This window comes from Hyaena hyaena, unplaced genomic scaffold (genome assembly GCF_003009895.1).
Source record: "Hyaena hyaena isolate Hyena2069 unplaced genomic scaffold, ASM300989v1 scaffold_1133, whole genome shotgun sequence".
Taxonomy (NCBI): Eukaryota; Metazoa; Chordata; class Mammalia; order Carnivora; family Hyaenidae; genus Hyaena; species Hyaena hyaena.
Window position 1 is genome coordinate 241,307 of NW_024081767.1, and position 23,930 is coordinate 265,236.

The following is a 23,930-nucleotide window of genomic DNA, read 5'->3' on the forward strand; positions in this document are numbered from 1 at the left end:
TTTCTCCACATCCTCGCCAGCATCCAGAGTCCTCTGATTTGCTCATTTTAGCCACTCTGACTGGCATGAGGTGGTATCTCAGTGTGGTTTTGATTTGTATTTCCTTGATGAGGAGGGATGCTGAGCATCGTTTCATGTGTCTGTTGGCCATCTGGATGTCCTCTTTGGAGAAGTGTCTGTTCATATCTTCTGCCCATTTCTTCACTGGGTTGTTTGTTTTTCGGGTGTGGAATTTGGTGAGTTCCTTATAGCTTTTGGATATTAACCCTTTATCTGATATCTCATTTTATGCAGACAAATTTTTGCTCTAACATTACTTCTCCTTTCAGAAATACCCTACTGTGATTGTTATAATTTTAAAAAGTCTTCCTCCAATGTGCTCAAGCTGTGTCTTTCCAAACTCATCCATTACAAACATGAGGGCAGTTTGCATTTTATTCTCCCTCTCGATGTCACTTGACCTAATGTCACTTTCTCTCTAAAATTGTTATGAGCAGTCATGTGCTAAGGACATTCCACATACAGACTAGCTCTAAAGCATTAAAATGAATTATTAAACTTGAGTTTTTTTCAAGTCATAATATGAATATCATACCAGATGGAAGATCATCCAAAGGAAATTCAAACAGTCTGGATTTGTAAACCGAATGAAAATGGAAATCCTCCTGCAATAACACAAACAACAGAGATTAACCACGTGCAACCAGTTATCCCCAGCCTCAGGCAATGAGAGCTGAAGAAGCAGAGACCCCCTAAAAGAACCACAGCTTGACTGTGTGCTCTCCTGGGTTTGGAAAGGCAATGAGCCACTGTGCAACCCTCCCAAGCCTGGATTCTCCCAGCACCAGAGAGATATCCTATTAGAAACAAAATGCCTCTGCAGACAGAGAAGCCAAAGCCTGCAGTAATGGAAAATAAATGAATGAACCTATTCCCCCAAGGAGAAGTAAGACATCTGGGAAAATGGGCTAATGCTTTTTATAACTAGTTCATTTCCATGGATCCCTGCCCCACTTTCAGAGTCAGAGAGTTTTGCTAGGCAAAGACTGCCGAGCTAATGCCCTTCTGGTATTGGAGAGTAGGATGACGGATATAAGCAGATGCCCAAATGGACCCTGCTCCAAAATTCAAATGTCATACAAACTTTTATGACAGACCAACAGACAAAAAGCCCTGTTCCATCTAAGAAAAATTCATGAACATTCAAATAATTACTTCTGGCTCCTCTCAATTAAAAAACATAGAATGTGATAAATAATCAAGTTTCACGATAATGCCATAAAAAACATCACCTGGCCAGGCAAAGTGATACAATAGCCAGTAACAGCCATCCAGAAAATAAAATAAAATACAACACAAATAGCTTCCCTTTGTGGGTGGCAAAACAGTGTGTATTTTTTAAAAAGTATTTGATTAAGTGAACACTGTTGCACAATACAAGGAAGAATGTTTCTATGCATAGAGCTAGAATGGAAGTAAGTATATTATATTTCTCTGCAGTCTATAATACTAACTCAACTCTCCTCTAGTTTTTTGGAAAATGAATTGCTTTGACTAAAATCAAGGAGAGAATTAAGAAAACAGATTTCTCTTCATTTCATCAGCATAAGGCCTTACTGACAATGGGCAATAGAGAAAAATCTGAAATCCAGAAAAGAAAGTGAGGTGCAAAGTCACACATCTACTGAATTGGTGTGTAACAGACTGAATGTTTGTGCCCATTGCCACCCTGACAAATTCATATTTTTAAGCTCTAACTGCCAATGTGACTGTATTTGGGCCTATGAGAAGGCAATAAAGGTTAAAATAAGTTTTAAGGGTGGGGCTGGGGTCCTTATAGGAATAAGAAACACCAGAGCTCGCGCTCACTCCCTCTTTCTTTCTGCTATGTGAGCACATAGCAAGAAGGAGGCCATCTCAATCCAAGGAGAGAGCTGTCAACAGACACGGACCCTGCCAGCACCTTGATCTTGGACTTCTAGTCACCACAACTGTGAGAAAATGAATTTCTGTTGTTTAAGCCACACACTGTCTTATGATGACTACCTGAGCAAACTAAGACAAATCATAGCACATTATGGCAGAGACAGAAAGAAAGTGGAGGCTTCACAACACCTCAGAAGGAAAGTATTTCCAGTCTACAGAGAAAGATGCAGACTTTAAAAAACACTTGTGATTTTGACTTACTCAATATTCAACTATATATATATTTATATTTATTATTCGGACTCTAAAAACATGAAGATAGAGACAAAAGAGAGGAGGAAAAAAGAAGAGGAAAAGCTCCCAATATCAATTTTTACATTAGCCACAAGAAACAGAAGGAGCACTTACTTCAGAGGTGTCATTCTCTTCTGGCTCAATGAGATAGGTGTGGTTCCCATCATAGAACATCCCACTGCCAAGGACAAGAAAATAATCAGGCATAGCTATCGACTCTTGCCTCAGAACAAGATCATTTTAAAATCAGCAGCTGCCAGAGGACGAAATTACTTCTCAACATTCACCTCCCAGTCCCAACTCTCAGTGCCAGTTACACACCACATACCAGACACACAGACACACACATACTCTCCATACACCACACCACACACTTACCACACACACACACACATATCACATATATCCCCACTGAGCCATACCACGAGTGGACATACACACACACCATGCACACCCCCCACATACCACACACACACAGCACATACAGATTACATAGAACACACCACACATCTCCCAATACCACGTCCCACATATACATACACCCTGCACTGTACCACATGAGTATATGCGTGCATGCGTGAGTGCGTACGCGCAAGTGCACACACACTAGTAAAAGGAAAGGCCTGTGCCTCTGACTCCCCCATAAGCAGCAGGGTCCCTTCATCCTGACCGGTCACTTCCCCAGGTTCAGGATTATCATTCTCTAATTATGGTCCATTATTCCTCCCTCCAACACATAATTCTAAAACTTTAATATGCAAACAGCCACCACCTGGAGAGTTTGTAGAATTCTAAAACTTTCGGGGCCTCGTTCAGATTTCATGGCGAGGGCCCTGGAAGCTGCACTTTAAACAAATCCCAGGTTGTTCTGATGCAGGTTGTCAGGGACTACACTGAGAATTGCCTACCTACCACACACCTGAAAGGTGTTCTGATAACACGAGTTGATGCATTTCAACAACTTACCACGGGCTAAAAACTTGACACTCATTTTAATCGTTTCCACAAATGTATGAGGGAGGCACACTTAGGCATCTGCCTATACTCATTTTACCATAAAGGAAACCAAAGCTCAAAGAGATGAAGTAACCTGCTCAAATTACATAACCAGTTAGATCTGAGGTGGGAAGAGAGAGGCCCAGGCAGACTGGTTCCTAAACTGCCTATCTGCAATTGGCTACTTCTTCATCCATTCATTCAGCACACATTTGTAGAGCACCTACGACGCACTGCCCTAAGTGCTGGGGGTACAGTAGTGGACAAAACAGACCAATTTTCTGCCCTCCTGGTGCTCATGTGCATTCTAGGGAAGACAGACAAAAAACATATAGTCAACAATTAAATATATATGAGGTGGTGAAACATTCTAGGGAGGAAAATAAAGGAGGTTAAAGACAATAAATGGTGCCAGAGGACTGGGTGTAGAGACCAAAGACAGACTGCTGATTCACATGGAGTCTCAGAGAAAGGCTTTCTAGAGAAGATGACATTTAAGCAAAGATCTGAAAGAAGGGAAAGGAGGGTATCTGTGCAAAGAGCAGGGAGCCCTAAGTGTGCTCCAGGAATATCAAGGATGCAGTGTGGCTGCAGTAGGTTTTGGGTGTGCAAAGGGCTGTGAAATGATATCAAATGAAGAGTGGGGCCACACAAGGCAGGACTTCTAAGGTCCCTGGCTTTCACCCTGAAAGACATGTGGGTTTAAGCAGAGGGAAACACAATTGTTCTTAAATTTAAAAATAGTTGCTCCAACTGCTGTGTTAGAATGGTCTTTAGGACTATTCATTTCTATGCCAAGGATAGAAATGGGGATATTCTAGCAATAATCCAAGTGAAAAAATGGTAGCTGCCTAGATCACAATGGTAATGATGGAGACGATTAGAATTGGTCATATTGGGGGTATTTTTTTCAAAATTAGAACACCGATAGGATTTATTAATGAATTTGAGTTGGAGTATGTGGGAAAGAGTTGTGTCAGTGAAAACTCCAAGGTTTTGACCTGAGCAACTGCTGAGATGGGGCTGACATTTAATCAGATGGGAAAAGCCGTAGGGAGGACAGGATGGGTCTTGGGAGCAGGATGCAGGGAGCAGGGAATAAATCTGGAGCTGGGCTTTGATCTCTTAGGCTGAAGATGACTATTAGCCAACTGAGAAATCCTCTGGAGGGCATTTTGAGCTACACATGGCCTCAGCTCCCGCTCAGAGAGATCCTGATTGGCCACTCCTTTTAGGAGAACATGGTCCTTCTACTAAGATGAAGCCCCTCATGATACTGAAGAAATGTGTCTTATCATTCAGGCATCTGAGAAGGGACAAAGTGTGATCTTCAAGAGTCATTTCTCAGTGTTATGTGGAAATGACTGCATGAGACCCAAACTGTTAAGCACAGAATAGCATTTATCTTTAGCTGATGGCTTAGTGAAATCAGTTGGTTTCCCTGAGCTGTAATTACAATGGCCTTCAGCTCTGACTCTATCCAAATTCTTTCATTCCTGCTGTAACATCTTCCACATGCCCTCAACTTTCATATACCCTTAGAACTGCTTCTCCCACATCTGTAATGTTTTCCACCAAAGCACAATTTCTGAATTTGGATGACATCGCATTTAGAATCCGAAGATAAACAGATGCAATTTATAAAATATTACTGACAGTACACGCCTAAAGAATCAGAGTGGGGGAGCCTTTTCCAAACAGTAGACCAAATATGACAGCAGACATTCTCTCTGCCCCTGCTGAGAACTGGTCAGACCCATCCAGAAAATGCTACAGAACCACAACCCTTTGCCAAAGTTCACATGGCTATGCTGATTAAGCAGCAAGCAGATTGTTTTGTATAAATAATACAAAATAATTCCTCTTGCATTAGGTTGATGCCCAAAGTAAAAGTCAGTGACATTTATTGGGTTTAAACATCATGATACACAGGGTAAAGAAGGCAGATTCTGACACCATATATATTTAGAAGATTCTGTCTCTGTATGGCAATGTGCCATTAGTAACTCTTTATTAAAACGCATATGTGCTGTATTTGTTTTGAGGATTGATACCTTTTAGTTATATTTATATAAATTCCAATGAGTATATCAAGTCTATACAGAGTATACATTTGATAAAAACCTGCATCTAGAACCTACTTATCATAGGCTAATAGAGCTGACATTTTTAAAAAGGCTGGATCAAAACAAGATTTTGAAAAGAAACAGCCATTCTTAAAAATTGCCACAAGAGGGCAATAAACTTACATTTGATTCCATTCTGTCAGGTTCCTATAGTTACAGGATTTTGTCGTAACATCAAACATACCAGAACCAAAATATTGCCTGTTATTCCTTTGAATTTGAAAACAAAAATGTGCATTTGCAGGTTCTTTATGGAAAACACATATTAATCTGCATCTTCCCCCCTTTATGTCCTTCAAATGAATTCAGTAAATCAAGAAAAATGAAAAATCTATGTATGTACTTGGTAAATTATTAAAGATGAGTCGTGGATGAAATAATCTATTTCATATCCAAATCAATGTAATTGAGACAATATAAATTATTTAATATTTAGTAATATCTTCTAAAGTATTTGTCAGCAATTTTTTTCAGAAGTTAAAATCAACATGAGAATAATTAATAATAAATAACAAAAAGGATCAAGAATAAATTCATCCAACACACTCATGAAGGTCTAAGAACACCCCAACCTGCTATACACAATCCTGACTGTATTCCTAGACCCTTGGTGCTGTTTCTATTTGTTTCTTTTTATTTCATCTTAAATGGAAAGTTTTTTCAAGGCAGAGTTAAAATTTTACCTAGTTAAAACAACTGAAGCTGGCTCAGAGTTATACTCCTGATCTAGTCACTAACGTTTCCTTAAAAGTTTTTTTTCCATCCTCTTTCAAATGACGGTGTAGGGTTTGTAGCAAGCTCCTGGTCTACCAGAGTCCTTGGAAGGCAGAGATGCCTTCCATTGATTCTCAGTTGGAAAACTGGAAAGCAAAGTGGAATAAGCACTGGGCATGTTGCTTACATGGGAACTTCGGGTTGAGACTGTAAGAGGAAGAGAAAGGGAAGAAAGCCTCTTCTTTTTTGTATCATTATCGTACATTTGCTGTCACAAATGTTGATGAGCCCAGGGTACTACTCTTAAGGGAAAGCTGTGCTCATCTTGAGATGAGGTGTAACAATTTTATTACTGAAGGGGACTTTTTCTTTTTACAAATAAGAAAAACGAGACCATATGAGGCATGGATTCCTGTTTGTAAAAGTGTCTCTTTAGTCAAAGAATATATTTAAAGTAAATAAAAGTCTTCTAGAGCAAACAATACACAGAGAAAGGTCTTCCATGCTCTCAGGCATCTGGTCTCATTCCTCTGGTTTCTCATAGTCTCTACCTTCTGCCTCTTGCATACCTACTGCCCAAGACTGACTGGAGGCACCACTGAGGCAGACTAGCTCAATTTTCCTGGCTTTCCCATTAGATCCCTTTCTGAGCATAAAGACCTGTCTGCCTAGCCTACTCTCTCTTGGAAGATTCTATCAAAGTCCATCCCAGGTCCCACTCCAACTACTTAGATGACATTTCTGTGGAACCCTCAAGCACTACCTCATTCCCCAGTGCCCACTCTCTCCTTGCTTTTTTCTGTTACTTTCTTTCACATACCTATCTCATTCCACAGTAGGAAGCTGAGCTAGCTTTAGCTTCCGCCACCAGACTGTGAGCTGTGGGGGACAGGAGTCATGTTCTCATTGCCTTGATTTTTCCCAGTGGCTGACACTCAGTAACTGCTAGCTACACGGAAAAAGCCAGGTCTCTAAACTTGAGAACTGACAGGATGCATTTTAAAGTTTCCAAACAAAAATTGAACAAAACTAGAGTGCTTGCTTGTTCCGCACCCAAAAAAAAAAAGTAAAACAAGCAAGAAAGAACTGAGATGATTTAGCTTCAGCAGAAAGCAGAGGAATGACACGGTAGCTTTAGAAGGCGTTAACAAAACAAATAAGAGATGGCCACCTGTGTATCGCTATTAGCGACACAACAGAGGAAGTAGATGTATTCCCATGTTAAACATCAGAAAAATTCTTTGATAATGAAGGTTATGAGAAAGGAAGCGAGGCCCTGAGGAAGGATGAACTCCATTCCTCAGAGGTTTCCGAGAACAGACGGACCCTCCCACAAGCTGCTGTGGGTTTTAGGTGGGATTCTGGCTAAACAATGGATTGAAAACACATGAGCTCTTGAGGTGACTTGCAGTCTACTGTCTTTATAAAAGGAGTCAAGGGTTTCCATCTACTAAAATTTCTATTATTCCATGAAATATAAAACCTAACATCAAGAAGGAATAGGGGCAGAACTGGTAGCAAGGGTCTAAACATCTAGAGAAACAGACCCATGTTATGCAAACCACTCTTGTCCCAACTTGGATGAAACTAGAAAAATGCTTCAAACATCACCATAGGGTATCATTTCTTAATTGCAAAGACCCTGACCTCTTTTGGTGACCCTAATTTTAAAATCTGCCTGGTTTAGAAACCTCAAAAGAAAAAAAGATCAGATCCATTACAGATTTAAAATTATTCCTCGACATAAAGATTTTGATTACAGTGCATTAAAAATAAAGAAAACAAGTGACTGAAAGAATGGATGGCACAAAAAATTGGGGGACACTTACTGAAGTCCATGGCATGTTGACAATGCAACAAATGAGGCAGGATTTCCTCGGATCTGGCCCTGGTAGTAGCAATGTTCTCCTCCCTGGAAACAGAAACCAAGAGCATAAGCCTCCACCATTGTCAGGAGAATTACCCACATTATTTCTCAGGTTCCAGCACACATCACACCTCCATGTCTAAAGCTCTGCAGAATATTCCATTATTCAGATTATGTTATCAGACCTTTTCTAACAGAATTATTCATAAATACTCCAAGTGAGCCAACTCCAAATCAAAAGATGAGGAAATAAAAGTTGACTTCACTTGCCTTTTATGTAGGTGATGATAGAAAGAGCAAAGAAACAGATACTGAAATACATATGTGGCTCCTGCATCAGGATCAGTTGAATCATCTATCTCCCCAGTCATGAGAAACTCAACCTAGATCACCAGCAAGGTGATGCTCTTTCACATACAGCTAAGTAAAAATGAATATAAGTCATTCGAGAGTCACTAAATTAAACTGATGAAAGAAAATACCTATTTTTATAGTGTTTGTAGCAAAACTTGACAAGTTTATACTATTCTGTTCTCCAATCATGAATGCCTTTACCAGGAAGCTACTGGGTGGGGTTGAAATTCCAAAGTTTCTTTCAGCAGCTGGTTACATTAACTAAATTCCCATGAGACTCATTTCTTTGGATTAAATGTTCCTGGAAAAGGTAATGGGATAAATCCTCTCCATCTCAGGGTGGTGCTTCAGTCTTCCAATACCTGCCACTCAAAGCATAGTCTAGAAATCAGCAGTGCTAATGCCCCCAGGAGCTGGTTAGAAATGCAGTTTCAAACTCCAGCCCCAACTTACCTACTTATTATAATCAGCATTTAACAAGGCCCCTGTTGATTCATATGCACATTAAAGTTTCAGAAGCATTGTTCTAAATGGCCTTTTCCATTCCCCCACTAATCTATTTCTTCAGAAGGTGAAAGCTGCTAATTCAACTGATCCACTGAGATATGAAAGAATGAAATCCGAACGACTGGAAGAAAGGACAGTTTAAAGGGGCAAATTCTACCTGCCTTACAGTCTGACTTTATGACTAATTCTACCTAAAATATTCAGTGCTTGACAAGTAGAGGGGAGAGAACAGAAAGACACAGGATGTAACAAGCCTAAAGACATTTTCTGCACTGGAATTCCAAGGAAGGCAGCTGGGTCTCTGTGACTGCTGCTCCCCGTGAGATAATCCTACAGGATCTGGTGGACCTCAGCTCCGTTAAGGGGGCAGAGAATAGGTAAGATGGCACTTGGTGCGATCCCTAATCCTATGACATCACCAAATCTCTAAGGGAGTCACTGAGCATCATGACCTGAGAACTGTGGTTGGATTTGATGAAGGGTAGGAAAGAAAAAGGGTAGGAAAGGGGAGTACTTCCCTATAAGCCTGACAGGGGTATAACCAATAGGCCACAGATTGTATTTCTGTCCTAGGAAATAAAGCCGGACACTGACTTTCTGGGTAGGGCTGGTTTAGTGCAGATGCTAATTGTATAAGCTGTCAGCTCCTGCATTTACTGGTGTGTGACCTCATGCAAGTTAAGAACCTTCCTGGGCCATCTGAATGGGGGTAATAATTTCACAGGGTTGTTCAGAACATTAAAGAGGTAAAGTACAGAAATGGCTAAGAATAATGCTTGGCACTTAGTAATCACCCAATAAATGCTTACTACTGTTATAATTACTCTGTATCAATTATTCAATTTACATACACAATCACCTTAAATCCTCACATCAATCCTATAAAGAAATATTGCTCCCTCTGTTCTATGTAGGAGGTCACGACCCTAGAGCGAAGGTTGTCTACCTGGGAATTGGCCAAGTAGGGATGACACTTTATGGAAACGTGTAAATGCAAGCCTGTGTCTTTTCCCCTATACTACTAGAACCCGTGGGGTATCTAGTGCAAATTTAAATTTTCTCCTAGGCTGATTCTTTAGGGTTTTTGTTTGTTTGTTTGTTTTAATTTATTTTTTGAGTAGGCCTAGGAGTAAATTTAACAGAGTTTAAGATGTCTTCTGTTGGGTTGTTGAACTGGTGAGTTGTCCTTAAGATTACACTGTAAATTAGAGGTCATTATGTTTCAAAAGAACTTGTTTTCCCAGAAACATCTAATTGGACCAGAAATTAACACTCTAGCTTTTACTGGACAGACAAGAGGGGCCAAGAGTCAATGGGGTCACTTGGATAGAGAGATCATTCTATCTAAAAATGCTTCCCTCCATTGGATAGTGACTAAGTAACCCCATCAGATCCCTTTCTGAAGTCTAAGACTATGGTAAACATCAAATATAAAGACAGCAGAAAAAAGACACCCGCGTGACTCAGTTGGTTGAGAATCCAGGTCTTAGTTTCCACTCAGGTCACGATCTCACGGTTTGTGGGTTTGAGCCTCGTGTCAGGCTCTGTGCCAACAATGCAGAACCTACTTGGACTTCTCTCTCTCTACCCCTCCGCTGTTCTCTCTCTCTAAAAAACAAAACAAAAACAAAACAAAAAAACAGGGGTGCCTGGGCGGCTCAGTCAGTTGAGCTTACGACTTTGGCTTCGGTCATGATCTCATGGTTCATGAGTATGAGCCACATGTCTAGCTCTGTGCTGACAGCTCAGAGCCTGGAACCTGCTTTGGATTCTCTGTCTCCCTCTCTCTCTGCCCCTTGCCCATTCGTGCTTTCTCTCTCTTTCTCTCTAAATGAATAAATGTTAAAAAAAAAAAAAAAAAGCAGAAACAAAAAAGATAATCATAAGAATTATGGTATCAAATTAGGGAACAATGGAAGTTGACAAATCACTGTATGCAGGGAAAATATGTCAGAGGCAAAGGCATACACTTCAGTAGTTTTATAAACTACTAAAGTTTTCTTTAAAATGCCAACTCTGGAAACATGTTATATTAAATCATAAAAAAAATTCATGTTGTAAAACAATCTTCCAATATACTGGGACTAAATAGATGAGTAGATAATGGAAAACAATCTTTCACTAATTTCTGATTCTGAAAAATAGGAGTCAATCCAAAAACAGCATATGATCAAGACCCATCTGCACAAAAGCCTAACACTGCAAATGAAGTGAAGAGCTCAATATGGCTGACTCATTAGCAAATGTTTCCATGACACTTCAAGAGAAGCACAAACAAGAGGGGGTAAAATCTCTTCAGTTGGTCTATTACAATTCCAATCCTGAGGTGCTTAACTGATGGTATACATAATTCTTCTAAATACTGATGAGAATTAATTTCTGTGTTGTGATTTTTAAGGGATTATTAACCATATCACAATAATTATTTAAACTAAAAAGTAAAGCAATGAAGTTATTACATTGAAAATATTAATTTATTATTAGAATAAAATAAATATTGCTTCTCAGCGTTTTGGGTAAGATCAAGTGCAAAATAAATAAAATAAATTTAATAGATTTTGAGTTTTTACATAACTTTTTATCCAGTATTTTATTTTTTAATTTTTTTTGTTTATTCAGTATTTAAAATTAATAAATGCTTATAGAAAAATTCTAAGAATTCAGGAGGTATATGATGAAGACTAAAAAATTATCTCCTTCACAAACACTGTCCAGGCTATAGATGACTCCTAAGAAGTAAGCATTTTTGGCAGATTCTGTGTGCCGTATCAGGAATGGTCTGTGTGGTATATTTAAGGAAATACCTAAATACACAGATATCTATTTCCATGCACAATGGGTTGTACACTGGACACACTGTTCTGCCACTTGATTTTTTTTCCTTAAGGTAACCTTGACATCTTTGTATACCAATATCTCTCTCTTTCAGCAACGACATAATATTCCATTATAGGGGTGAACCATAAGTTATTTAAACAGTCCTGTACAAAGGACATTTAGATTATCTCCATATTTGTTTGTCACCATAAACAACACTGCAAACATCTTTTAACATATTTTTGGGCAATTGTGTCAATATGTCTGTAGAACACATTACTAGATGTGGATCTGGCAGGTCCAAAAATATGTGTATTTTAAATTTAATACATATTTTAAGAGACAAAACTGTATACTTTGCACTTATATAAAAGATGCACTGCATTTGAAAATAATAAACTATTTTATTAAAAACTGTATACTGCATAAAAGAGGGCTCTTTAAGCCAACTTTCTCAAGTTATTATCAATTATAAAAGTTCTCCATATTTTGATACAACTTTCTTGAGGAACCAGATGCTTTGTGAAAGTAGGGATTATATATAATAATCTAAGACAGATGCAGGAAAAGAGAAAAGCCAGCAGCACATCCTAACAGAGTTTGGCTCTTTACCTGACTGCCAGTCATAGCTTTATTCCTTAAAGTCTCTTTTGTTCCAGAAATAAATCCACTATCATTGAAACTTTCTTCACACTCCTTAATTTAGTAACACAATCATAGCAGTACAGATGTTTATTTTCAGATAATCAGTTATAGCTAAAAAAAATTACCCACCTCTACAAAAATGAACTGTATGACCATTCTATTGGTTTACTTCACCGTGGATAACAGGCTTATTACAATTTTTATTCTAGGGGAAGTCAAAATAATCACTACTTGCAATATTCAAAGACAAACCACATTTTTATTAAATACTCAGAAAGATCTCAAAAGAGAAACAGAGTTTATTATAAATATGATAAACTGAAAGCACTAAGGACGTTACACAGACTGGGTTACAAAACTATAAAAATCCATAGTCATTGGTCCTCCATTCAGACCCTTAAAGGAAATTCTAAAACTTTCATTAGTTCCAAGAGGAGCCAGGGCTACCTCCTCTAAAGAGCCTTCTCTGAATCCCTCCTCTTCACAAATTACTCTTCCTAAACCTCTTTCTCTGAATTTTCATATTTTCATCTGTACTGCACCTCTTTACACTCGCATTCCTGTTTCCGTCTTATGTCCCCCACTAGACAGACCATCGTGTCTTTTCAGGGAAGCACATGTACCTAAACTATGTTCGTATCTCCAAGTGTGCTATTAGAACACTGTTAATCTCAGTTTCCTCATCAATAAAATGGGGGAAATATCTACTCACACTGCTTCACAGGCGTACACGAGGGATTCCATGAGATGATAACGCAGTCTGCTGTAAACTGCTACATAAATAGGTGAGAGGTGCAGTCAGGGAATATTTACTCAGTGAGAGATTCTGTCATGTCCCTTGTGCTAGGATTCTGTTAATTTATTGCTATGACTAACAATTCAGCGCACTGATTAACAGTAATACACCACAACAGTGGTTCTCAACATCGGCTGCATATCTGAATCACCTGGGGAGTTTTTAAATTCCCAAGGGGGTACATGGGTGGCTCAGTCACTTAAATGGCTGACCTCAGCTCAGGTCACGATCTTGTGGTTCGGGTGTTCGAGCACATGTTCTGTACTGGCAGGGCAGACCCTGCAGATTGCTTTGGATTCTGTGTCTCCCTCTCTCTCTGCCCCACCCCTATTTACACCCTGTCTCTCTCTCTCTCAAAAATAAATAATTATTTTTAAAAATTTTTGAATCCCAATTCCCAGGCCATACTCCAAATTAATTAAATCATAATCCCTGGAGACGGGGCCTAGGCATCAGCATCTTTATAAAAGTTCTCGGTGACTCAATGCAGCTGCAGTGGTTGAGAAGCCCTGCACTAGAGAACAGTTGCTCAGCAGCGGTGATTCCCAAAACTATTTCCCAAAGCAAAGCCTCAGGTGGTGGGCTTTGTGAACCAAATGATTCCCAAGCCTTTCCTCAGACCTACTGAACCAGAATCTCCAAGTAGGTAGGGCTCCAGGATTTCTAGAGTTGGAAAAAGTTCCCCAGGTGGTTTTGAATCTTGTATTTGGAATTGCTAACCTAAAAATATTCAACCCAATACCAAATCACCCCCATGTAGACACCTGAGTGGCTGAGTCGGTAGAACTCTTGGTTTCAGCTCAGGTCATGATCTCGCAGTTCACAGGTTCGAGCCCTGAGTTAGGCTCCATGATGACAGCATGCAGCCTACTTAGGATTCTCATTCTCTTTCTCTCTCCACCTCTCTCCCAACCTCCCCACCATCTAGCTTGCACTCTTCTCCTTTTCTCTCAAAATAGATAAATAAACTTAAAAAAAAAAAGCATCCCCATGAGAGAATGAAAGAATCTACTGTAACCTGGGCATTCTGCTTGGTGATCCTGGTGATTTATGAGAGAATTCATGATGACTGCTAAGGTGAAAATTTTACGAATGAAAAAACACAGATTGAGAGAGAGCCTTCATACTGCCTTCATAACTCCTCACTCCTCTGGTATGCCAGATGCAGTTAAGCCTCTTTACACTGGTGATTATCAAAAAGCAGTTTCCAGCACAATAACATGTACTTGTTAGAAATACAAATTCATGGGGCACCAGGTGGCTTAACCTGTTGGGCATCCAACTCCTGATTTTGGCTCAGATTATGATCTCATGGTTCCTGAGTTCAAGCCCCATGTCAGGCTCTGTGTTGACAGTGTAGTGCCTGCTTAGGATTCTTCCTCTCTCTCTCTCTCTCTGTCCCTCCCCCATTCATGCTGTATCTCTCACACACACACTAAATAAATAAATAAACTTTAAAAAAAGAAATAAAAATTATCAAGCCTCACTCCAGACTTAAACCCAATTTGACGTTCTGGGTATGTGTTTTAGCCAACCCTCTAGCTGCCTTCAATGCATTCTAAACTTTGAGAATGACTGCTTTACACTACAGTTGTCTCCAGAGCTCCTCACTGCTGAGCTCCCTGAAATCCTACACTAGTTCCTTAGCAGATTCTTAATGAAGCAGAAAGGATGTAAACAGTCACAACTCTTCACTCATTTTCCTGTTTTTCCCAGAGCAGCTGGCTTTATAAGAAACAATATGGAAGGTTAAAGGTGAGACAAGAGTATGTGAGAGTTCTACCATGGACAGAGACATGAAAAGCAGCGCTTTTTGTAGGTGCTGGTAAGTAGGATGCTTTGCCTGGATTAAAAACCCAGAGTGATCAATCGTCCTGGTTAGACTAAGATCAAGAGGTCTCACAGGATGCAGGTTATTCAGTGCTACATCCATGAAAGCCACAGGAAAATAAAGATGATGTCACCATAAAAGGGACACGGCCAGTGCAGACACTTCCAGATCAAATTGTCAACCCAGAAACCCTTGTGTTCCTGCTCTCCTCCCTGGGTCATAGCCCTCTCCCTGTCCATGGGTACCAGTTCCAGAACTAGCCTTCTGCCTTGCAGATCAGGGCTTATTCCAAGCATCCTTTTCCATGGGTGAGATCCCATATTTAAAACAATATCAAGCCTCACTTCATACCAGTTCTATTAGAATCTCTACAGATGGGACCTGGTGTTTTTAAAATCTATCCAGATGATTCCAATATGCGGTCATGGTTGAGAAGCTATGCTCTAGCCAAAACACCCTTTGCAAGAACTGAAGCCCTGTGGCTGAACTCTACTGTATGCTAGATTCCTCCCAGGCTCGTGCAGGGCCCAGACTTCTGTTTGTGGCCACATGACTGAAGTCTATTACACCAGGTGCTTGCCTACAATAACTTGTTTCCAATTTCCTCTTGAGTGGTATTGATATGAGGAGCCCGCCCTTTTCTTACCTTTACCCTCCCTCCCAATGGTGACAAATGGTGATAGTTATTATTGAGTCAGGAGTATACCACATCTCCCTAGTGCCATCTGCAACAACGGATTTCTTAGAAAAGCAAAATCTTATGTTGGAGAGGACCCACCAACCCACCCAGATTAAAACTCATAATTTGGGATTACAAAGAATCAGACTGAATTCATAGAAGTGACATAGGCTAAACATCTCTTCAGGTACAGAGTATGAGAGTATGTGAATGAAAGCCTGTAGAGACTCTCCAGGAAAAGTAGAGAGGAACATAATCTCATCTCATTTTACAGTAAATTAAAATTAAAGAACACTATCACATGGTGGTTCTCAAATGCCAATAATCCATGAGTCTATACTAATGCATGTCAAAATCTCTACCAGTTCATTCCAAAATGAGAAAAATAAGTAAGTACAATATAGTTAGTTTTTCATAAAGCTAAATGTACTTAATTTATATATAACTGCCCTTTGTTTTGAGATTAGTCGATTCCTTCTCCATGATTACTAAACTTAAGCACTTTTAAATTTTTAATAAAGTGTTTATTTTGGGGGTAATTTTAGACTCACAAAAAAGTTGCAAAGATGGTACAAAGAGTTCTAGTATACTTAATCACCCAGTTTCTCCCACTGTTAACATCTTACATTACTTGAGTACATTTGTAAAAATAAAAAAAAAAATGACCTTGGTACATTACTATTTAAAGACTCTGAGCACTGAGATTTTACCAGTGTTTCCACTAATTTCCTCTTTCTGTTCCAGGATCTAATCCACGGTACTATACTGCATTAGTTCTCATACTCATTTTCTGTGAATTGGTGAAAATAGTAAATAGAATTTAAGTAATATGAAAAGGTTGTTTCCCTATACAGTGCAAATTAAAGGCTGGCAACCCTATAATGATCCCCACAATTTGTTTTGTTACTATACTGGACTATGAAATATAACTCTAGGATGAAGACTATAAGTGAATACTTCCTAGGCTTTAACTTCACACTACAAGTTTTCAAAAGATTTGTTTAACACCCTTATGTAATCAGCTTAATTTAAGGGACTGGTTAAAAAATATATATATATTTTAAAATAACCCATGAACATAAGTTGTGAAAGATTAATCAATAAAACTTTGCTATAATAAAAATCAAGGACCCCTTGTTTTCTGTGATTGTTCTGGACTATCCTTTCAAGGATGTTCATATAATGGACAGCCTTGAAAGACAGAGATATCTCCCTCTAGAGAAAAAAAGCTAAGCATATTTACTTCCTACTATAAAAGATTTAAGTGTCCTAAATACAGAATTTCTCTCTAGTAACACGACACACCATGTGTGCAGGTATCACTCAGTCCTTCTGTTAGCCTCTGGGAATTGAGGCTCAAGACACAAATAAAAGAAAATGACGTTCTGGCTATTGCTATTGCTATTGCTATAAGAAATAAAGTCCTTTGTCTCTGACCCAGGAATCTCTTGTCTTCTGCTAGCACAGATGAAATTGCAGCAGGCTAACTTGTTAAATTACAAGTAGGATAAAATTTCAGACCTTCAGAGTTCTGGAAATTGGGATTTCCATCTTCCTCTGAAAGTTAGGAGACTTGCTAACAGTGAGACTCTAGTCCCATATTTCCATCTTCCTGTGGGACAAAAATTAGCTGAAGATGAAAAAGGCACACATTGCCCATTTTATCACAGTTAGCCACTCTCCCATTTATACTACTGGTTGATACCTTTGGATATTTGTGCTTGCCACCCTATTCCACGATACAGTTATCTAAGCAGCAACTAAATTCCAGCTTTCTCCAAGATCTAGAGCTAATGAGTCATCCAAAATCTCTGCACTGTTTTAATATTCACTGATAAGCATTAGGATCTTGCAGCACCATCATCAATCAAAGAAAAAAACATTTTAAAACTAATAGACAAATCTAGCTGACAAAAAAGAGAATGATTTCATTTAAAGACTGCATGGTTCCTGTTAAAGAGAAAAGGATGTATAAGAATATTACTGTAGCAAAAGTTACTATTAGAAAGGAAAAAAAAAAGACATAACTAGAAAATCATTGGATATAAATAAAGATGACAAGGAAAGAGTCTTATTGGAAGGAAGTGAACATCACAGAAAATGAGGGCCATAACTTTCTTATGAGCTCTCAGGTTTAAAAAAAAAAATCCCACCAGGGACCTAGTGAGCTTAAAATCTATTTTTATTTTTGTGCAGGAGTCTTTCCTTATACTGATTTCCCCTGGGTAATGTCAGTTAAGGAAAACAAAGTATGAAAACTATGATAAGTTCCCAGGAGTTCCAGCTCACAAGTACCCTAAGTGAACAACTGGTAGTCTTTTCAAATGTACAGACTTATTCCTTTCTCTTCTTGTGTATCTGCCCATGCACCTCCAGCACATATTCTAAAAGTTTTTACATTATAATCAAAATGTCTTCTGTATTAGTTTCCCTGCATGGCCACAACAAATCACCAAGTTACCTGGGTGGTTTAAAACAGAAATGTATACTCTCACAGTGCTGGAAGCTAGGAGTCTGAAATCAAGGTGTTAGCAGAGCCATGTTCCCTCTGAAGACTCTTGGGAAGAATCCCCCTTGTTTCTCCCTAAATTCCAGTGGTTGCCAAGAATCTTCCATGTTCCCTGGCTTGTAGACGCATCCTCCAGTCTCTGCCTTGTCTTCACATTATGTTTGCCTTGTGTGTTTGTGTCTCTAATTTCCCTCTTTTTTAAAATTTATTTTTTAAAGCTTTTATTTATTTATTTTTGAAAGACAGAAAGCACAGGTGGAGGTGCAGACAGAGAAGGAGAGAGAGAATCCCAAGTGAGCCCAGAGCCCAACGTGGGTCTTGAACCCACAAACAAATCTGATGCTTAACCAATTGAGCCACCCAGGTAACCCTAAGCTTCCCTCTTATAAGGACACCAGACATGTGATTAGCGCACTCTGAAATTTGATTATAATCTGAAGAGGTCCTATTTGCAAAAAAGGTCACATTCACAGATAACAGGCCCATGAATTTTGAAGGTACACTCACTATTCAACACAGTACAACTTCTCATCAAGTGAATGATTAGATTTCTAAACCGAGGGATTTTGCTTCTAAGAAGATTGGCTCAGTAGAATAAACTGGAGGCGTCTAGCTTCATTCATCTAATAAGATTAAAATGTATCCTAATTACCTCTAGCCTGCCATTCTAGTTTCCCATACCTTCATTTAAAAATGCTCACCATTATTTTACACAAATATTACTGTAAATCTGATCTTCAGTTCTCTTCCTGAAGCAACAGAGCTTCCCCAATTGCTTATTTTTAACCAGAAAATACTAAGAGAAATCATTTTTCAGCTGTCAGGTATTTATGACAGACTCATCAATATAACAATGTCTTATTAGACTACTAAAAAAAATTCAGTTCCCACAAAGTGCTCCTCTGCAACAAATTACCGTAATACAGGCGGGATACTTATCAGGTACTGGGAGATGCACCTCTAAATTGGGAGAATGGAAAATCAATGTGGACCACATACAGGGACTATATAATCACAAACTCATGAAATTATAACTCTTTCCAGGAAATTATTACGTCATTGTATCCTTTTAAAATAACACATATCTTTTTAAAATAACGTAAGTTTAAAGGTATTGCTTTATAAGACTTTTTTAGCATTAAGAGATGTATATTATCTGAAACTTTATTCTGTAGTTTATGTCTGAACATTGAGAAATGTAATTGATTAGGAGATAGTTATGCAAAAGAAAGCACATTGGGGCATCCCTAAAAGGAAAACAAGTATTATGTTACATCCGAAAAGAAGACTTTTATTGTTGTTTTCTTGTCCTTTTTTTTTTTCCTAAGAAAAGCTGTGGGTCTGGGATAAGGAGAAAAAGGGCCTCTTTCCTCACTTCTACCACAAATTTAATTTTCACCTTATTTTTGCCTTTATTTTCACTTCCATTCTATCATTCTTTCATCTACTCCTTTTCTGAAGAAGCAAGGATAAGCAGCATCTTTTTTCTGTTCTATATCCTGAGTCTCAAACACTTGAGCTCAAGAACTCAACACCAGCATTCAGCATTCCCTCCCTGAATGATTCTGCATTAGCCTAGGACAGATTTAAATGTACATACAAAGGGCTGACTTTCTAAGGAGGAACTTCTTAAGCAATGCCCTTCAGAGAGACAAACTGGTATATTTAAGGCTGTATCTGATGAAAAGTGAAGCTAAATTTGGAAAAGTGTTGTTTTTTTCCCAGCAATTGTTTCTATGGACACAGGTTGGTCACTTGCCATGTTTTTGTTGCTTATTTTCTTATAAAAGGAAGGTAGGAGTTAAATTACATGTTATCTATGATTTGCAATCTATTTTTTCTTACTGTTTTTTGTTTGTTTTTTGTAATTTACTTTTAAAAACTCAAAGGTTACCAACTTTTTTCTTTTAAATACCAGGCCAACTTCCAAAAATTCACTATCTTGTATACAGCACTTAGCATAAAGCAATAAAGTTGGAAACCAATAACAAAAGACACTCATGTTTGGAAATGTTTTTTAGTGTTTAATATAAAATTTTTAAACAATTTAAAAATTGATTCTAAAATCTAAATAATTTGTGAATCAGCTGAAGGTTGATGGGTGTGGGGGTTGGGGGGGTGGGGAAAATGAGTGATGAGCATTGAGAAGGGCACTTGTTGAGATGAGCACTCGGTGTTGTACATAGTGATGAATCACAGGAATCTACTACTGAAGCCAAGACTACACTGTATGTTAGATAACTTGAGAATAAATTAAAAATAAAAATAATAAATAAATGAATAAATGAATGAATGAATTATTTGTGAGTCATATAAAAGTCATGGTATAGGGGCACCAAGGTGGCTGAGTCAGTTAAGCATCCTGACTCTTGATTTCGGCTCACTCAGGTCATGATCTAGGGGTCTGTGAGATCGAGCCTCACCTCAAGCTCTACACTGACAGCACGGAGCCTGCTTCGGATGATCTCTCTACCTCTCTCTCTGCCCCTCCCCTGCTCGTGTGTACTTTCTCTCTAAATAAATAAATAAACTTAAAAAAATCATGGTATAAATTACGGAAAAAAATATATGGACAACGAAAAACTCTAGGTATCAGAACTTCATGAATACTACTAAAATAGTACTTAAGAGTAAATTTTACATTCCTAGATGCTTACAGAAAATAATGAATAAGCTAAACATTTAACTCAATGAGTTATGAAAAGAACAAAGAGAAGTGCTTTTAAAGTAAAAGCAAGTAAACATTAGTAACAAAAGTAAAGCTGATTCTTAGAAAAAAATGTTTTAAAAAAGTTACAGGATTGATCAAGTAAATCAATAAAGGCATAAATAAATAGAAATAAAATAGGAGACACAATAATACAGAACTAGATTTTAAAATCCTTGAGAAGATGTGAAGCACATATAGCAAAATACTAACATTTTAACTGTATACATGGATATGTTATATGCAATTTTTAATGTTTTAAGTATTTCAAAACCATAGAAATTTATATCACAGGTCAGCTGCTAGTATTTTATGACTTGAAATTTAAAATTGACTTAGAAGTGGCTCTAAAATACTTTGGAAAAGAAACACATGTGGGTGTGAGCCTCAGCACAGGTGATGAACGTAGTGCTAGGTGAGCAGATGCGAGGCTCACTCTCTGGTTCTTGGTATTCCTGTTTATATTTACTGCATCTTTTTACAGCAGGGGGAAAAACAGGCTCTCTCAGGCCTGTCCAAACTTGACTTCTCCCCATACAGTGTTGGATGAACAGGAGCAACTACCTAATTTCCTAATGATAGGCTTAATTCATTCACTTAATTTTTTGTTCAACAGATACGTATTGTCGTCTAGGTATCCATAATGCTAGGTACACACTACAAGTTTCCACAGGAGCTTACCCTTGGAGTAACTTCTCATGGAATTTACAGTCTTGAGGCACAGGTGACTATCTTATTACGAAGCAGAGCATGAAAGATAGCTTTTGTTGATCCGGCTATGCCTCCTGTGCCCTGAGAAGGATCAGGAACTGGCAGTAAGAATGGGCAGAAGCCACCAAAGGCCTAACTAGAAATTCTTTACAAACAGTCACTTTACATTAATAATAATATCAAAACTGATATTTATGGGGCACTTTCTCTACCCAAAGCTCTGGGCTACATGTTTGTCTGACTCACTTAACAGATGAGGAAAATCAAAGAAAGAAAGAATAAGTACTGTCCAAGGCCATACAAATACAAATTGGCAGAGTCAGGATATGAATTTAGGACTGTCTAGCCCTAATGATACTATCAGTCTTTAAGGTTTACTGCTTCCAAACTACAGACCTCTTCTAGACTTTGAAACAAAAGAAGTGCTTAATTTCATCTGTTATCACTACTCAAGAAAAAATGTAAGAACCCATTTTTTTTTCTAATGAGAAAAGTAGCATGAAGAAACTCAAGAAGACAGCACTTACTCTGGGCAAAAATCTAATTGCCATGTGGAATGTCTACTGACCCCACTCAGAATTACCAAAGTGACTAATTCTGCCTTCTTGAGACAGTTAAAAGTATTCCCACTGGGGCGTCGTGGCTCAATCAGTTGAACATCCGACTTGGGCTCAGGTCATGATCTCACAGTGTGTGGGTTCGAGCCCCGCCTTGGGCTCTGCGCTGTCAGCTCAGAGCCTGGAGCCTACTTCAGATTCTGTGTCTCCCTCTCTCTCTGTGCCTCCCCTGCTTGCACTGTCTCTCTCAGAAAATTTAAAAAAAAAAAAAAAAAGATTAGAAAAATTTTTTAAATAAATACTCTTCCAGATTTTTGAGAATATCGAGAAGAGAGAAAAATCAAAAGCAGGACTGGTCTAATTCTTGTAGGTCATACTTGATTTCTGTGAGTTGAGCCTCTGGTCAAAGATCATACTCCTGCTTTGATCCCATCCCTTCTTGTACCACCTCCCGCTCAATCCGTCCTCTCTGGTTTCTTTCTGTTTCTCTCAGACAGCAAGATCCTGCATCAGGGCCTCCCGAATCCTTACACATGCTAATTTCACTTCCTGTAAAGCTGTTCCTCTCCCATTTCACCTGCCTCTGACTTATCTTTCAAACTTCAGAATTCATATCATTTCCTTAAGGAAGTCTTTCCTTACCACGCAGACTAGATGAGGTCTCCCATAAAATGCTTTCAGGACAACGTGGACTTAATTCCCTTTACAGTACTTTCATAACTGCCATTTGAAAAGCTCTTTTGGTAGTTATTTTCATTATGCCTGTCATCCCCACTGAACTACAAGTGGTGAGAGTGAGAAATGTATCATACTATTCATAGCTACATCCCTGAGCTGATGGCAAGCATTCAACATACAAGGAATGAAGAAGTGAGAACACAAACAGGGTATCTGAGAATTTAGGCTTTTTTCCCCCACTCCGCATTAATCTCTAATGTCACCTTTCTTAGTTACTTAAACTCCACATGCGTTAAGTTTTTAGAAGTTTCCCACAGGGATAATCAGGTCCACTTGCATCTACCTCCTGTTCTAACTCTTATATGCAACAAAAAGGCTGTTATGATAAAACATCAAAAGGAGCCCTGATCAATTACCACCCCCCAGCAATGGCTATAAATACTCAAACCACTGAAAGCCAAGGTATTCTCTGCTCTTTATTACCTGTTCTTATTTTTATAATAGCCACTTATTCACTGGAAAATAAGAATTTTTTATAAATGAGTAAGAAAATAACACTAGGACACTAGGGAATGATCTATGATTTTTTTTTTTTTGCTTCAAACCAGTTTCAAACTTGTCAAAAACATTTCCACAACTTCCCGTTCAATCATAATTACTCTAGTAATTGTTCATTCTAAATTCAAAAAATTTTGCAACAGTAGATTTATATAAGATATTATATAATGAAAAATTAATTCTATAATTAGAATTAAAGTAGGAATAATATTCTATTACAAAATAGTTAATTGGTTCTAAACATAGAAATACCATTCGTTAGTGCTCTTTTGTTTTAATTTATGACTGAACATGTCTTTTTAAGTTTATGGATCATACTTTGAATATTAACAGATGAAATGATTATTTAGGTACTTAATTGGAAAAAGAATCTTACGCTTGAAAGAAAATAAAGAGGACTTTCTACTGAAACTGGTTACAAACAGAGCTTCGAAACAGAACTCACGCTGATACCAGCTGTCACTTTTCATTTCTCCCTGCTCCTACCCCTAAGATACCTGACCTGTATAAACTGGTAATGCGCCAATATATTTTCTTCAGGCTACAAAGTTAAGACTACTTGCAATCTCAACAATGCCATTAAGGTAGCTGATGCATTATACATGATGATGGACCTACAGCAACCTTAATTCAATCCCAAGGGAAAGGAAAATTTACT

At 38.3% G+C, this 23,930-nt stretch overlaps 1 protein-coding gene across 8 annotated transcripts in view; it reads right to left on the reverse strand.

Annotated features, from left to right (window-relative positions):
- ADAM22 (ADAM metallopeptidase domain 22) overlaps window positions 1–23,930 on the reverse strand; it is a 228,449-nt gene that overhangs the window by 73,169 nt on the left and 131,350 nt on the right. For all 8 annotated transcript variants that reach the window (XR_005526500.1, XM_039222466.1, XM_039222465.1 and 5 more), the window contains exons 5-7: window positions 7,886–7,968; window positions 2,335–2,398; window positions 596–665 (exon numbers count right to left, since the gene is read on the reverse strand). Coding sequence is in view for 7 of the 8 variants with exons in the window: in XM_039222466.1 (XP_039078397.1) it covers window positions 596–665; window positions 2,335–2,398; window positions 7,886–7,968 (217 nt within the window). In the remaining variant the exon portion in view is untranslated. The remainder of the gene's footprint in view (window positions 1–595; window positions 666–2,334; window positions 2,399–7,885; window positions 7,969–23,930) is intronic.